Here is a 13,258-nt window from a genome sequence, read left to right on the forward strand (position 1 = left end):
TTTTTTCAGAGTAGACGAAAGAGAACTGGGAAGGCAGTTTTCTCTCTGCTTCAAACTTCTGCAGTAGTCGGTTTGCTTGTAGCGTGGCTAAAGCTGTTCCCCAGGATGCTGGAGACACAGGCTGGGCTCTGTCTTCTGTGTGACCCCTTTGGTTTTGGGAGAGCGGGTGTAAGCGCTTGATTTGGGAGGTTCAGGGCTGTGGCACATGGGTGAGAAGAGGTGCCTCCTGGTGCCTCGCGTCCGGTCTGCTGCTCCCCAGCTTTTAAAAGTGCCGTCAGAGTTTCTTACCAACTAATTGCAGATACCACATGGTATTGCTTCTTTGAACTACATTGACCTTCAGTTCCCACTTTGTAATGAATTTATGAGTTTGTGTAAAAGATTCTGTCTGTGAGGACCAGATGCCTTATTTAAAAACAAAGTAAAACTATAACGTTGCTCAGTATTGTGGTACTGCAGGCTTCCTTGTCACTTAGCCTTAGATTTAACTCTGCTTTTTTTTTTTCGTTTTCCCCTCCAAAAAAGCAATAGCAGCTTTGGCCTTTTGCCTTTTTGTTTTATTTTTTGAAGATTTTATTAATTTATTGGTCCCAGACTCCTAAGTGATCAGTCAAAGTCCCTCTGCCTTGCAGCATGGCTTAGCTGCTGAAGTGACCACCCCATTTATGGGAAGGCATTTGAGTAGTTCTGAAAAATTTGCCTTTAAGGCCTTTAAAATATGATGGAGGTAAGCAGAAATTGTCTTGCTCTATGTAGAGGGTGCCTTAATTCCTGTGCTGTTGAGCCAGGCGTAATTGTTAGTGCTTTGGACTATCTCTTGAGTATTGTCCTAAAAGATGGAAATAATAGATAGTTTTTCAGTTCCAGCTTTTAGTTTGAGTTCGGCTTTAATCACCCTCTGCCCAGTGTCTCAGAAGTTTAAAAGAATTTTTGAAATACCATGTGGATAATGAACACCGATCTGGGAAAGGAGCCTGCATTCTTTAGTTTGAAAGACACGGTATGTTTAGTAGAAATTGGTGTTAGATTAACTTACTGTAAACATGTTCCTTTTTCTAGATTAGTCATGAGCATGGCATAGGATAACTTGTAATGGGATCTTTTATCTTTCTGGGGGCATATAAGGAACCATGTGTTTAAAGATGAAGGGTGGTGCGCTTGGGATAGCTCATTTGAGAACCCGATCGTTATAAAATACCCTTGACTTTTTTTTTTTTCCTGTGAAGAAATGCACAACAAGTTCATTGTGCATGGTGTCCTGTTTGCATCCCGTCGGGTTAGAGAGTGACCTCTGTAAAAGGGAGAGGCCCCCTACCTGTTGCAGAATTTGAAATGATTCCGTGCTAATTTTTATACCTGAGTTATATGGTATATATGGTATTGTATCCATAATACACATGTAAATTTGATAAAAATCAATTTGCAATTAGAAGTATAACACTCCTGTTTTACTTGGAGGTATTCCAATTTCCACTATTGAAGCAATGAAATATGCCCAAAAGTAGATGTTTCAATGAAATAAAAACTACCAAGTAAGGTGTAGGATTTGTAGCAAGTTTTCCAGATTTGTTTTATAGAGTTAATTCTGAACAAACATAGATAGATGTTCCCTCTGCCTGAAATCCACCTTACAGCTAAAGTAATCAGATTTGTTGAGGAGAAGCATATAATTCAGTAGAAGTGTGTCCTTTTCTACTGCTTCTGTCCTCTGCTCCATATTTGTCAGAAGTATACATTAAACCAGAAACTTATGTTTGAATTTTAGCCTGGAAATATGCTTTGTGCATGAAGAAACTTGTACCTTTTGAGGAATCTGCGATGTTCTGTCAGCGGCCTCTAGCAGAAGGCTTTGCAAACCTACATCTGCAGCTTTCCTTAGCACGGTTACTGTACAGTTAACTGCTTTCCTGAAATACTTCTGCATCTTGGGAGGTCAAAGAGCGGACGAGAAGTTGGTGGAGTGGCTTGTTAACGGGAAAGAGGTACTCGGGATTTTAAGGTCCTCTCAAAAATCTTGTCCCACAGAGAGTAAAAAAAACCAAACCACAAAATTATGAGAATTTTGGGAAAGAAACCAGTGTAGCAATTCTTCTCTGTTTTCCCCCTCTGCTTCTGTTTTCTTTTCATTTTTGACTGTCCTGAAGGTATCAATGGTCTCACTGTTGCCTGCGATACAGAAGAGGTCTGCTGCATCCTAACTGAAGGCATGCTAATGCATCAACATGTGAGCCAGAGACCCTTTATATGATTTATATATACCTGTGAGCCAGAAACCCTTTTATTTTATAAACAGACCCTGTTTTATAAGAGACCCTTCCATGGAACAAGCTCTTAGGACACTTTATTAGAAAGATGCTTGCTCACAAGCTGGGTATTTTTCAAAGCCTGTTTCAAAATCAGTGCACTGTGTAAAGTTTTGTGTTTGTTTGTTTGCTCAGGGATTTTAGGTTGTTTATTTTTTGATGCTTCAGTGAGAAGCCTAACACAAGTGTTACGATTCCAAAGTTACCCCAAATGAGTACAAGGCAACTCACATCGGAAAAATTTTGCCTCTGGTTTTAGTAATTTTCGTGCTACTTCAGTTTCAACTAAATTATTGTATTAGGCCTGGGTGTATTTATTAGTGTTGAATCCTTTTCATGCTCCTGCAAATGCACTCTCAGTAATTCCGTTTCCAACCCCCTCTCTGCCTCTGTCAGTCTCTCCTTTATTTTTTGGCACTTAAGCATCAGTGTCACTTGCAGCTGAACCACTGCACAAGTGCAGGTGCTAAACCACAGTCATGGGGTCCTGCCAAACAAGGTTGCTGCTCTGTGTTCGGTAGGCTTGGCTTTAGCTGTACTTGCTTTTATTTCCCCCTGCTGTCCTTATGTCCCTTCTGGAGCGACCCCACCGTGAGAGCCCCCCCCCCCCCCCCCCGGCAGAGGACAGGATGGGACCCCCGCCAGCCGCAGCACTGGCTCCGGATGATCAAAGCGTGGGGTGCAGCGCCCTTGTGAAGCCCTCACAGGGACTCCCAGCGTGCGGCCGGGATGCTTGGGCTTTATTCTGGCAGGTATCCTGATGCCCGTGCTCTTTTTGTTCTTCTCTTTGATCCTTAGTTCTGGCTCCGCTTTGTTGTCCTTCGTTAATATTGTAGCTACGGGTAGTTTAGACGAGGGAGGTGATTTTTTTCTTTGCACAGTTGAAGGAGGAAACTTTTTGATAGTTGGTAAGCAAAATGGAAATTGTAAGCAGAAGTAAACAGTGAGAAGAGGAATTGGTTTTTCTGGTCAGTTATTCAGGAACAGAAAAAGGAATTAATTTTGCACAGGCTAAGAAGTAAAACCAAAATTTTGCAGCTACTTCTGTGCTTTCATGTGTGTTTTTTTTTTTTTCATAATTTCTGAAAAAATAAGTATCTCTCAAATCAGATGTTCATTAAGCGTTCTCTTGGGATTTTGGTAGCACTTACTGTTAGTTGACTTTTTTTCCATTACTTTAGTGAAATGAAAAAGAAATCTTTCTCCTAGATCTATCATCAGGGGAAAACATGCGCAGCACTTCATAAGTTTCTTCTTCTTTCTCTTTCTTGTAATGTCTCAAGTCTTTTGAAATTTGAAAGTCAAACCCTACTTTTGTTCTCTGCATCATTTGATGCTATCTTACTGGCTTTAATCCAGCTGTTTTGAAGACCGCACACTGAAGTTGATGCTCTGTTTTCTGTGAGCACAGATAATTTGCTACCTTTTATACTTGGATGAATTTTTGTGTTTTTTTCTTGCAGTTACAGGAGAGCATTTAGCATTTTCTGATATTATATGTATTATTGGTCTCCAAACTCTGGTCTCCATTTTAAATAGATGGTTGTAATATCTGGACATGTGTTTAGCTGAGAAGCAAACTGGTGCTAACAATATCTCACCATACAGGTTTAAAATACATTGTGTCCAGCCTCTGCTTGGCTTTGAAAGCATCATCAACGATGTGTGCGAATGCAAGGAGGAAGGACTTGATGTAGTTTTCTTCACTCTCGGAAGGTTTTTGGTGCTCTTCCATGTGAGCTTCTTACACCCCCTAGACCAGAAAGTGGTTACACTGCTGCTTTGTTGTGCTGTACTCAAGTTAATTAGCTGTGGTTTGTTGTCCAAGTGAGAAGGCATTTCAAATGAGGACTTCGTAGGTCTCATTTTATTGTTTCCATTAATCACTTAGGTGATGGACTGGATAATGCAATTCTAAAAACTGCACGTGGTGCCAAGGGCTGGCAAAACTTTTGGAGGCTGAGAATAGTTCCTTCTATGTTCGGTTAATGGTGAAGGAACAAAAATACAACAGGTTGGAAAAATTAAATGTGCAAAGGGAAAACGTAGTATTGCAGAAAACTTCCTAGATATGCCAGTGGCTTAAGCAAACATGGTAAAGCCATTTCTCGCTGTCTGCCATCCCAGTCCGTCGGAGGTCGTGTCTCTGCAGGACATACAGTATAGGGGAACTGGATATAAAGCTACTCCTGAATTGCTGTACAAACAGCAATTCAGGTGACAAACAGGTGACATAAACCAATCCTGAGTTACTTTAATATGCCAGCTTGCAAATTATGGTGTTTGAATAACTTTTTCATGCATAGCTCGGTTCTGCCTGCTGGGGGGAGGTAATGGGAAAGGCCAGCAGCTCCAGCTGGCCTCCAGACTGGAAAGTCTTTTTTGGGGGCAGCAATTGCTCCAGCTCTCCAAAATAAGTTTGCCTGTATTTACGTCAAGTGCTGATTTACAGTGCGATACTGCTGCAAGCTTTCTTGGATATGGTGGTGTGTACACAAGGTACAGGAGGTGATTTTCCACTCTTCTTATGGCTGAGACCTTACTGGTAGCGAGCATCATGTCCAGTTTGAAGTGTCACGCTTAAAGATTAGCTGGAGAGATTTCAGTTTTAACTCAAGAACAATGAGCTGTTTGAAAAATAAGACCCATAAGGACGAGATGAGGCGATTGGGGTTTCTTTAGAAAAAGAGAAATCATTAAAAGGTGGGTGACTATGATGATAGTTTTTCAGTATGTCAAGCATTAACATAAAAAATGCTTGTGGCCAATTACTCTCTGTGTTCTGGGGAGCAGGATTAATTGCCAGCAGGAAAGTTTAAGATTGTGGTGGTTGGCTTGTTTCTTTGTTTGGGTTTTTTTCCTGTAAGAATACTTAATGAAAATAGTGGAAGAGGGTAGCTGGGGACGTTGTTGCATCTTGGTTGTGGGAGTTTTTGAAGAACAGGTTAGACAAACACTACTTATGGCATAGGTGTATTTATCCAGCTTCAGAGCGGGGCTGGAACAGTAAGTTCTCAAGGTGCCCTCAGGTCTTTCCACTTCAATTCTGTGATTATATGCATATATATATATGAGGCAGAATCGGAAACGCAAAGAGCTCGATATGCTTTTGATCTTCTAATCTGGTTTGCCTTTTGCATTTTGAGCATCTGCACATCGCAGCATAAAATAGGAGAAGAATTGTTATCTTTATGTTCTGAATTTTAATTTTATGGCTTTAGATGTGAAAGGACGTGCAGGCTACAGAAGTGAAAGTTGGTGTTAATTCTCTTTTCCCCCCTTTTTCTTTGCAGGTCGCTTGGTTGGTGCCCTGGACGCCGTGTTAGACTCTAATGCACGCGTTGCTCCGTTTCGAATTTTACTCCAAGTTCCAGGCTCACAGGTTTACTCTGCCATTGCATGTGGTGAGTTATTGAACGGATCAGAAGTTTACTGGGCCGTAGCTATTGGTGAGTTACAGACAAAAAACCCCAAACCGATTCTGAGCATGGTCAGTGTCTGCATGTCCAAGAAGCTCAAGGTAACCCCAGCTAGTAATGTGTGCGTGGAAAGCTATTGCCTATAGCTTGTTTAACAACCAAATTAACCTCAGGTTAAAATCCCAGGTAGAAATGATGAAAAAGTGTTAACTAGGAACATTAAGTTTCTGTAAAAGGCTCATTTAGCTGAGGGTGTTTTGCGTTAATTTCTGTCTCTTGCAAAGTAGTGTTGTTCTGTTCATATGCATATCTTTTCCTACAGTAGTAACAGTTCCTTAAAGCAAGAAGCTACTTAGTCTAGGCTTTCACTAGTCTAGGCTTTCACTTGTTTACTATGAAATATCTTACCACACTTGGTTATAATGAAATATAACTGGAGCATTTGGAAGATGCTACATGATTTAGGAGGTAAAGTTGTCAGGAGGGAATATCTAATGCCTGGTCTGTTGTGCACTAATCCCTTTTGCAGTGCTTCTGCAACCTCTGAAGGTCGAGCTCATCTTCAGGGAAGTGATATCGATGTGAATTGCAGCAGCCTGGCCATGGCACACTAAAGGCCACCTGAGTGCACTTGTTTCATTCATCCTGTTCTTGCTTGGCCAGTCTGCAGGGCTGTTCTCATCCCTTCTTCTCCAGTTGTAGCATTGAAATTTACAGCAGGTTTTCCTTTGGAAATGGTTCAAAGCTGCATCAGGGGAGGTTCAGACTTGATATTAGGAAACATTTTTTTACCGAGAGGGTGGTCAAACACTGGAACAGCGTCCCTAGAGGGGTGGTCGATGCCCCATGCCTTTCAGTGTTTAGGAGGCATTTGAACCATGCCCTTAACAATATGTTTTACCTTCTGATCAGCCCTGAAGCAGTCAGGCAGTTGAACTAGATGATCGTTGAAGGTCCCTTCCCACGGGACTGGACTGGACTGGACTGGACTGGACTATTCTATTCTATTCTATTCTTTCTTATACGGACTGGACTGGACTGGACTGGACTGGACTATCCTATCCTATCCTATCCTATCCTATCCTATCCTATCCTATTCTTTCTTACACGTATCAAGCTGTGAAATAGTCAGCTAATTTAAGTTTTGACATGTTGTTGATGGTGCTTGACACAGTAGTCCTTTAAATGGAAGGGGCAGTCTGTGTATTCGCCCTTTCCTCTGTACAAGTTCATTCAGCATGCCTTCCTTGGTTCAGCAGAGACCCGTCTGCATGGTTCCTGTTAATAACAGGAATTTTTCCGTGTGCCAGATGTGTGTGAAGAAGCTTGTGTAAAGTCTATTTGTGCTATTTTTGGTGTGGCTAGGTTTTCTTGGTTTTGCAATTGCTCTGTACTTTATATCCCTACTGTCCTCCTTTTTATATTTAAATAATGCCATCTCATGGAGAAATTTAAGAGCTTCATGCTGTTATAATCCTCTCGTGAAGCCAGGTAGCTTTCACTGGAAAAGCAAGCTCAGTTTTGCTCTCATGGGCTTCTTCATCATTTGAATATAAGTAATATTCTTTTCTGGGGCTGATCCTTGCCCTAGCCACACTATTATTCCCACAATTTTTGTGGTTTTTTTTGGTTTGGCTTTTTTTTTTTATATTTTAAAGAAACTACAAATCAAAAACTTGCCTGTTGGAATGGTTAAGGATTTTGGTGAGATAAACTTATTTGATTAATGTTTTCTAGAATTCTCTTTGGCTCTTCTGAATGGATGCTCAGCCCTGAGAAAATGAGATTTATAGTAACAGAGTGGAAAGCAGAGGGCTCTGTTTTGTATGCCATGTGGGTAGGACATACACGGTTGCCAGAGCTGCACAGAAATGAAGAGCCATGGTAGCAGAAATTGTTTCTGAATAATATCTCTGCTGTGGAACCCTGACGTGAGTGCCCAGGGGAGAGCTGGTGCTGGCAATACGAGTCAGAGGAACAGCATCACCCGACCGACCCTTTTCTTAGAAAGCTGGAGGGCTTTCCCTGCGCAGAAGTGGCTGTTGCTGCTTGCCCAGCTCTGCCCTGTCTGAGCAAGGTGCTTCATGCAAACGTGGCATTAAGAATTTTGTCACTGGATTTGGAAGGAGCAGCGAGTCAAATTAAGGTTCCTGATGTATCGCAAGGACAAGGAGCAGCTCCAGGAGCTCCTTCCAGTCTCCTGGTGTAACTTCATTAGGGATAGCCATCATGTCATTACGCAGTTAATTAAAATGACATTTTTTAATTGTACGTTGGCAGTCCTCTGTTCCAGCAGCTGTAGGCTTAAATGATAATATATGCGTGAGGGTCATATCTCTGTTACAGACTTCTGCAAACCTCCAAGGGCTGCTAGGAAGTCTGACCCCTTCCCAGCATGGCTGTTCTGGCAGAGATGTTTTAATCCAGATGGTTAATCATGTTACACCAGTACAGAAAAAAAAAAGCCTAACCTCAGGCCTGGTGTAGAGCCACTTACGACTCCTTTCAGAAGGCTTGTGGGCAAAACAGCAACTCAAGTCACAGTTCAGCGAAGTAGGTTTTGGGGGAGGGAGAGCAACAGGGTTTGGTGAGAAGTGGGTTTGAAGAAGAGATTATGAGGAGTGAGGCTGTGGTTAGACTAAATATACATTTGGCACAGACACATAAAGAAGGTGGGTAAAAGGTGGAATAAAATGCTGTGCAGAGCATCGGCGCAGGAAGAAGAAGGAGGCAGATTGGCAATGCTTGGGACAAATCATAGGATGACTTTAAGCCATGAAATGGAAATTAGAAATAAAGAAGGGACCCGAAAAGCTGAGGAGCTGGCCTGGCCAAATGAAAGGGGCAAAGAGATCTTTCAGTATTTGAGCAGAATCCCTGGAGATACCTAAAGGAAGGCAGGAGAGATTGCAGTAGCCCCCCTGGGAGATAGCCACTGCCAGAGCCCAGGCTCAGAGCAGTCCGAGCCATGTGGATGCTGCTGTGAAAGGCATCTTGCTCACGGCTTATTTCACAAGAGGCAGCCCACCAGCTCTCCCATACAGTTGGTATCTTTTAAGTTGCTCAGAAATAAAAATTCATCTCAGTATTTGCTTTGCGCAGCCATTTCAGTATAAAATGACTGTATTTGTGGTGTTCTTAACCGTTGAAGTAACTTGTTTTCTTTACCGAAAGGGCATTTAAGTGTCTCTTCTTTAATGATTTTTTTTTTTTATTTAACCTTGATTAATGATATTTATGAAGTTCCATCACAAGACCTTCCTGTCAAGGAAGTTAAAGCTTGGAAAGTTTCCCTGCCAGTTGGCATTCTGCATGGAAAACAGAGCAGAGGAAAGTGGAAAATCCTTAGCTAAATTTATCATTTTTTTGTTGTGAGGCAACGTGATGCATCTCTAATAGACACACAAATCAAATCTTGAGATAAGGGGTCTTCTATTTGAGATTAATTTTATTATTATATTCATCTGTGATTTTTATGTCTCTTACATCCAACTACTTCTTTCTTCCACTAGCAAGGCATTAGGAAAAGCAACTTTTGCTGACCTTACTTTTTTACCTGTAACATTTAATCACTGACCAGTAAGATCTGGAGGGGCCAGATTTTCCCCTGATGGCCCTGTATGTTGCCCGTCTTGTGCTGACTTTTCTGTCATCGTGTGATGCAGCGACAGTTCAGTTTCAAGCAGAAATAGCCAAAAAGCAAATAGGTGGTGACTGAAATATTATTTCTGGAGTTAGTGTGAACACTTTATATTTAAAACAACAGCAGCAAACCCCTCAAATAAATCCTTAGAGAAGGAAGCCTTAAACATTTGAAAACCTGTATTTGTCAATGATTTTCTGTTTGCTGTACTTCTTCGCCAAACGGCAGAAATGTGCTCTTGTAGACCTTTTAGGCGTTGCTGAACCAAACTCTTTTATTTTCAGGTACTTTAATTATTATAGAGAGCTTTTCAAATAGGATGCAGATTATGACTATGTATATTCCTCTCAAAGGGTTTGCATGTGTGTGTGTGGCGGGGGGGTGTATGCGTGTGCGTACCCAGGGAGGGAGAAAGGAAGATCAGGGACTTTTGGGAACAGGACGTAAATCAAAGGTTTCCAGTGGCCGCTTGAGGAATGTCATGTCAAAATAAGCTGCAGTCTAGCAGCTCAGGATGAAGTTTTGCTGTTTTTTCTGCTTTGACTTTTAATGCAGCATTTGCTGGCTGAGAGCATTTGAGAAGATAAAACTAAAAGCACTAAAACTAACTGTCTAAAACAATGAGGTTTTTGTTTTTCTCTAACTGTACTGCTATGAATGAGACCTTTTTGACCTGTTTGCTACTAAGAATTTTGAGGTTGAAAGTTCAGTTTCTCATAATGAATTTATGAAATACTGCGTTTCATTACTTCTTTTCTTCCTTTCTCTTTTATTTTGTAGGATGAGTTTCAATGCACTACTTTTTGCTTTTCTAGGTGCCACTGCAGAGGAGATAAACCAGCACTGGGAATGGCTGGAACAAAACTTGCTTCATACTTTGTCTGTGTTTGACAATAAAGAAGATATTGTTAATTTTGTCAAAGGGAAAGTGAAGGTAAGGAAACTGTCTTACTTTCACCCTTCCCTGCCTGATTACATGTGGTTTATTAGAAATAATGTCATGAAGTTGTTGTCATTCATATTTGGTTTTTCCATCTAAACATTATTTATTGGTTTTCTGTGTGGCACTTGCACCTGGTATGGCTGGCATCTGTGCGTCTTTACTCACATTTCCTTGGCAACATCTCAAAACCAAAGTATCTAATTTAATCTTTATCCCACCCATCCCTTTCCAGCTTCACTGTTCGTCTCTTCCCTGTGATGTGCAGCTAAGCTTTCTTCAGCATCTGCTTTCAGTTCCTCTGCCTCTCCAAAACATTATGTTAAATACCTTCCCTTCCTATATCTCAGCTTTTCCTCCTTACTATGTTTCTCCTCCTATCTCCTGTGTTTTTCCTAGCTTTATCCCATCAGTTTCTTCTGCCTGTTTCTGCCCATTTCCATGCTCCTGTCTCTCTTGATGGGGCTCAGAGGTGTCAGCAGGTGATAGCCACAGTGCCTGAATCTGCTGGCAGCACACCCGTGCGGACGACGGTGCAGTCCCCACAGCACCGGGACATGGGACAGGCCCTTGTGCAGTGTCACCTGTGTTGTAAGGGTCCAGCATGGAAACTGCAGCATGTGAGAGTCATGGCCGGGCACTGCAGTGAAGCTGCTGGCTGGCCGCGGGGGTGCAGAAATGAGCATCCTTTTGGAAGGCTAAAGAATTTTAAAAGTAAGGGAATTTGGTGACTGAAGACCAAGTTTAAAATAGTAACGGCACGTGCGGTAAAACTTGGAAAGCCTGGCGTCCTGTGCTCTGCTTCTAGTAGAATACACGCTCCAAGAGGAGCTTGGTGCTGGCTGGCGGGGGTGCGGGTCTGCTGGTGACTACTGTACCTCAGGTCCTGTGGCAAGCTTTTCCTGGCTAAGTTTTAGTGAGGTGCTCTTCCCCCCATACCCCCTTTTTTGGTCTGGAAAATTTGTAGGAACATAATGTTTTTGGTGAATTTCAACCCTGCTGCTGTGATCTCAGTGGGGTCTGAAGTGGGGGAAGAAGGGAACGGAGAGGCAAAAGATCGCTGTGTAAATCTTAGTTTTTATCCTGCTTTCTTAAAAAAACCAACTTTGTGCACTGAAAGGCTTGAATAAAATTAATCTCTCTTGATAACACTGTGGCAGCCCGTTACCTAGCACTGTACATATTTAAAATTCTTCAGGTTTTGGACCTTCACCTCTGCTGTAGACTTTTGGCATATTAGGACTGGTTGGTAATGACAAATTATACCAGGTGCTGTAACATACAGATTTTTTTGTCTGAATGGTGCGATACATACTAACTCCTTAGTTGTAATTTTCTCAATGCTTAATTATTTTTATGTAGATGTTCTTGAAACAGTGTTTTTAATGGTTCCAAGCATGTTACAAGTTACTGACACATCTCACTGCATTGCCTCTTCATAGGAAAATAGTACTGGTCACTATGCACAATAGTTACTCTACCTTTGCTCTGTATACACCAAATAACAGCAATCATAAACCCTAGTGAAACTGTAAATATATGGTTCTGCCAGACTCATTGTAAAAATAAAAAAATAAAAAAGCCCCCAGACGTCTTGATTTGGAAGCATTCAAAATGTATGAGAGATGCAAACACTGCAGAAATGTCTCCATTTGTGAAAATTGCAAATCAACTTGAATTTCTCTGTAAGAAGGGGTTGTGTTACTAAAATTTGAATGGGTAGCTTGTAGCAACTTGCTCAAGTGTGAACGCTGTAGCTTTATCCTGATATATGATCTCGTTATGGACTCAGGCACTGATTGCAGAGGAAACGAGCAGCAAGCTCGCCGAGCAGGAGGAAGACCCTGAGAAGTTCCGAGAAGCCCTGGTGAAATTTGAATCCAGATTTAATTTTCCTGAAGCTGAGAAGTTGATCACCTATTATTCCTGTTGCTGTTGGAAAGGAAAAGTTCCTCGGCAAGGCTGGCTTTATTTGAGCATCAATCATCTCTGTTTTTATTCCTTCTTCCTGGGCAAAGAACGTAAGTGTAAATGCGTAACAAATCTAACGCTGGGGAGAGATATAAATATAACTATTTTTTAAAGCAAGAATAGCTACGATTTTTATGAAAAGCCTAGTTTGCCTCTGAAGTTTAGTTTCTGAGATTATTGTTGTTCAGCTGAAAGATCCTGTTGAATTTAGTTTTCACTTCAGCCTTTATGTTTATATTTCAGTATTAATCTGGTAATAAAAATGAGACTATAAGAGTACACAGACACAGCTGCTATCTGGTTCTTTTTCTTGCCATGGTGAAGCAGCCTTAAAATGTAACAGACCTCCTACAGATTCTGAAATAGAGACTTTTAGTGCCAGAAGGGGTGAGTAAGAACAGGTCCCTCCCACAGGCGGGGAAGCGGTGATCGCTGCTGGGCAGCAGGGCAAGGGCTGGTGGGGCCAGGGATGCTGGAGTCCAGCTGCCTGCCTGAAAATAGCCCAGGAAACATAACAGGGCTGTGCCCTGGAGAACCAGGTGAAAATTCAGAGTTTTTAAGGGAAAACAACAGCAATTTAGGGATTTCTTTGTGTTTCTGAATGGCAGTGCAGGGACGTCATGAGAAGCGTTTCCTGGGGCTTTTAGACCTTCAGATGGTGGCAAATTTGTGCATGATAGTGACTGTAACAAATGTATGTTTTTAAGAAGCGAGTTGTAAGACTTTGGTCATGGTGTTCCTCTACAGAGGAAGGGCCGTGTGGTTATGAAAAGCCTGTCAGAATAGATATTAGAAGGTAAAAATGAATGTAATAGATATTGGAAAGTAAAAATGAATGTAGCCATTTAAACTCTATAGCAGTTCTCTGTTGAGTAAGTTTGTTCATGAACTGATACCTGTTTATCCTGCTGCAGCTTCAGCAAGGACAGTAATATAAACCTATACTGCTATAAATATAGCAAGAATTGCCACTTATAACAAT

General features: G+C 41.6%; 1 protein-coding gene across 2 annotated transcripts in view; it reads left to right on the plus strand.

Moving 5' to 3' along the window:
- The window catches only part of TBC1D8 (TBC1 domain family member 8), a gene marked incomplete at its 5' end in the record, with an annotated part of 51,174 nt that overhangs the window by 10,102 nt on the left and 27,814 nt on the right, over nt 1–13,258 (plus strand). Inside the window, 3 exons of one of the 2 annotated variants that reach the window (XM_082304895.1) lie at nt 5,597–5,752; nt 10,181–10,299; nt 12,098–12,326. In XM_082304895.1, coding sequence (XP_082161021.1) covers nt 5,597–5,752; nt 10,181–10,299; nt 12,098–12,326 — 504 coding nt within the window. The remainder of the gene's footprint in view (nt 1–5,596; nt 5,753–10,180; nt 10,300–12,097; nt 12,327–13,258) is intronic. The other variant, XM_082304896.1, reaches the window with a different exon arrangement.

The sequence above is a fragment of the Platalea leucorodia genome (assembly GCF_965183815.1).
Source record: "Platalea leucorodia genome assembly, chromosome: 2".
Classification (NCBI taxonomy): Eukaryota; Metazoa; Chordata; class Aves; order Pelecaniformes; family Threskiornithidae; genus Platalea; species Platalea leucorodia.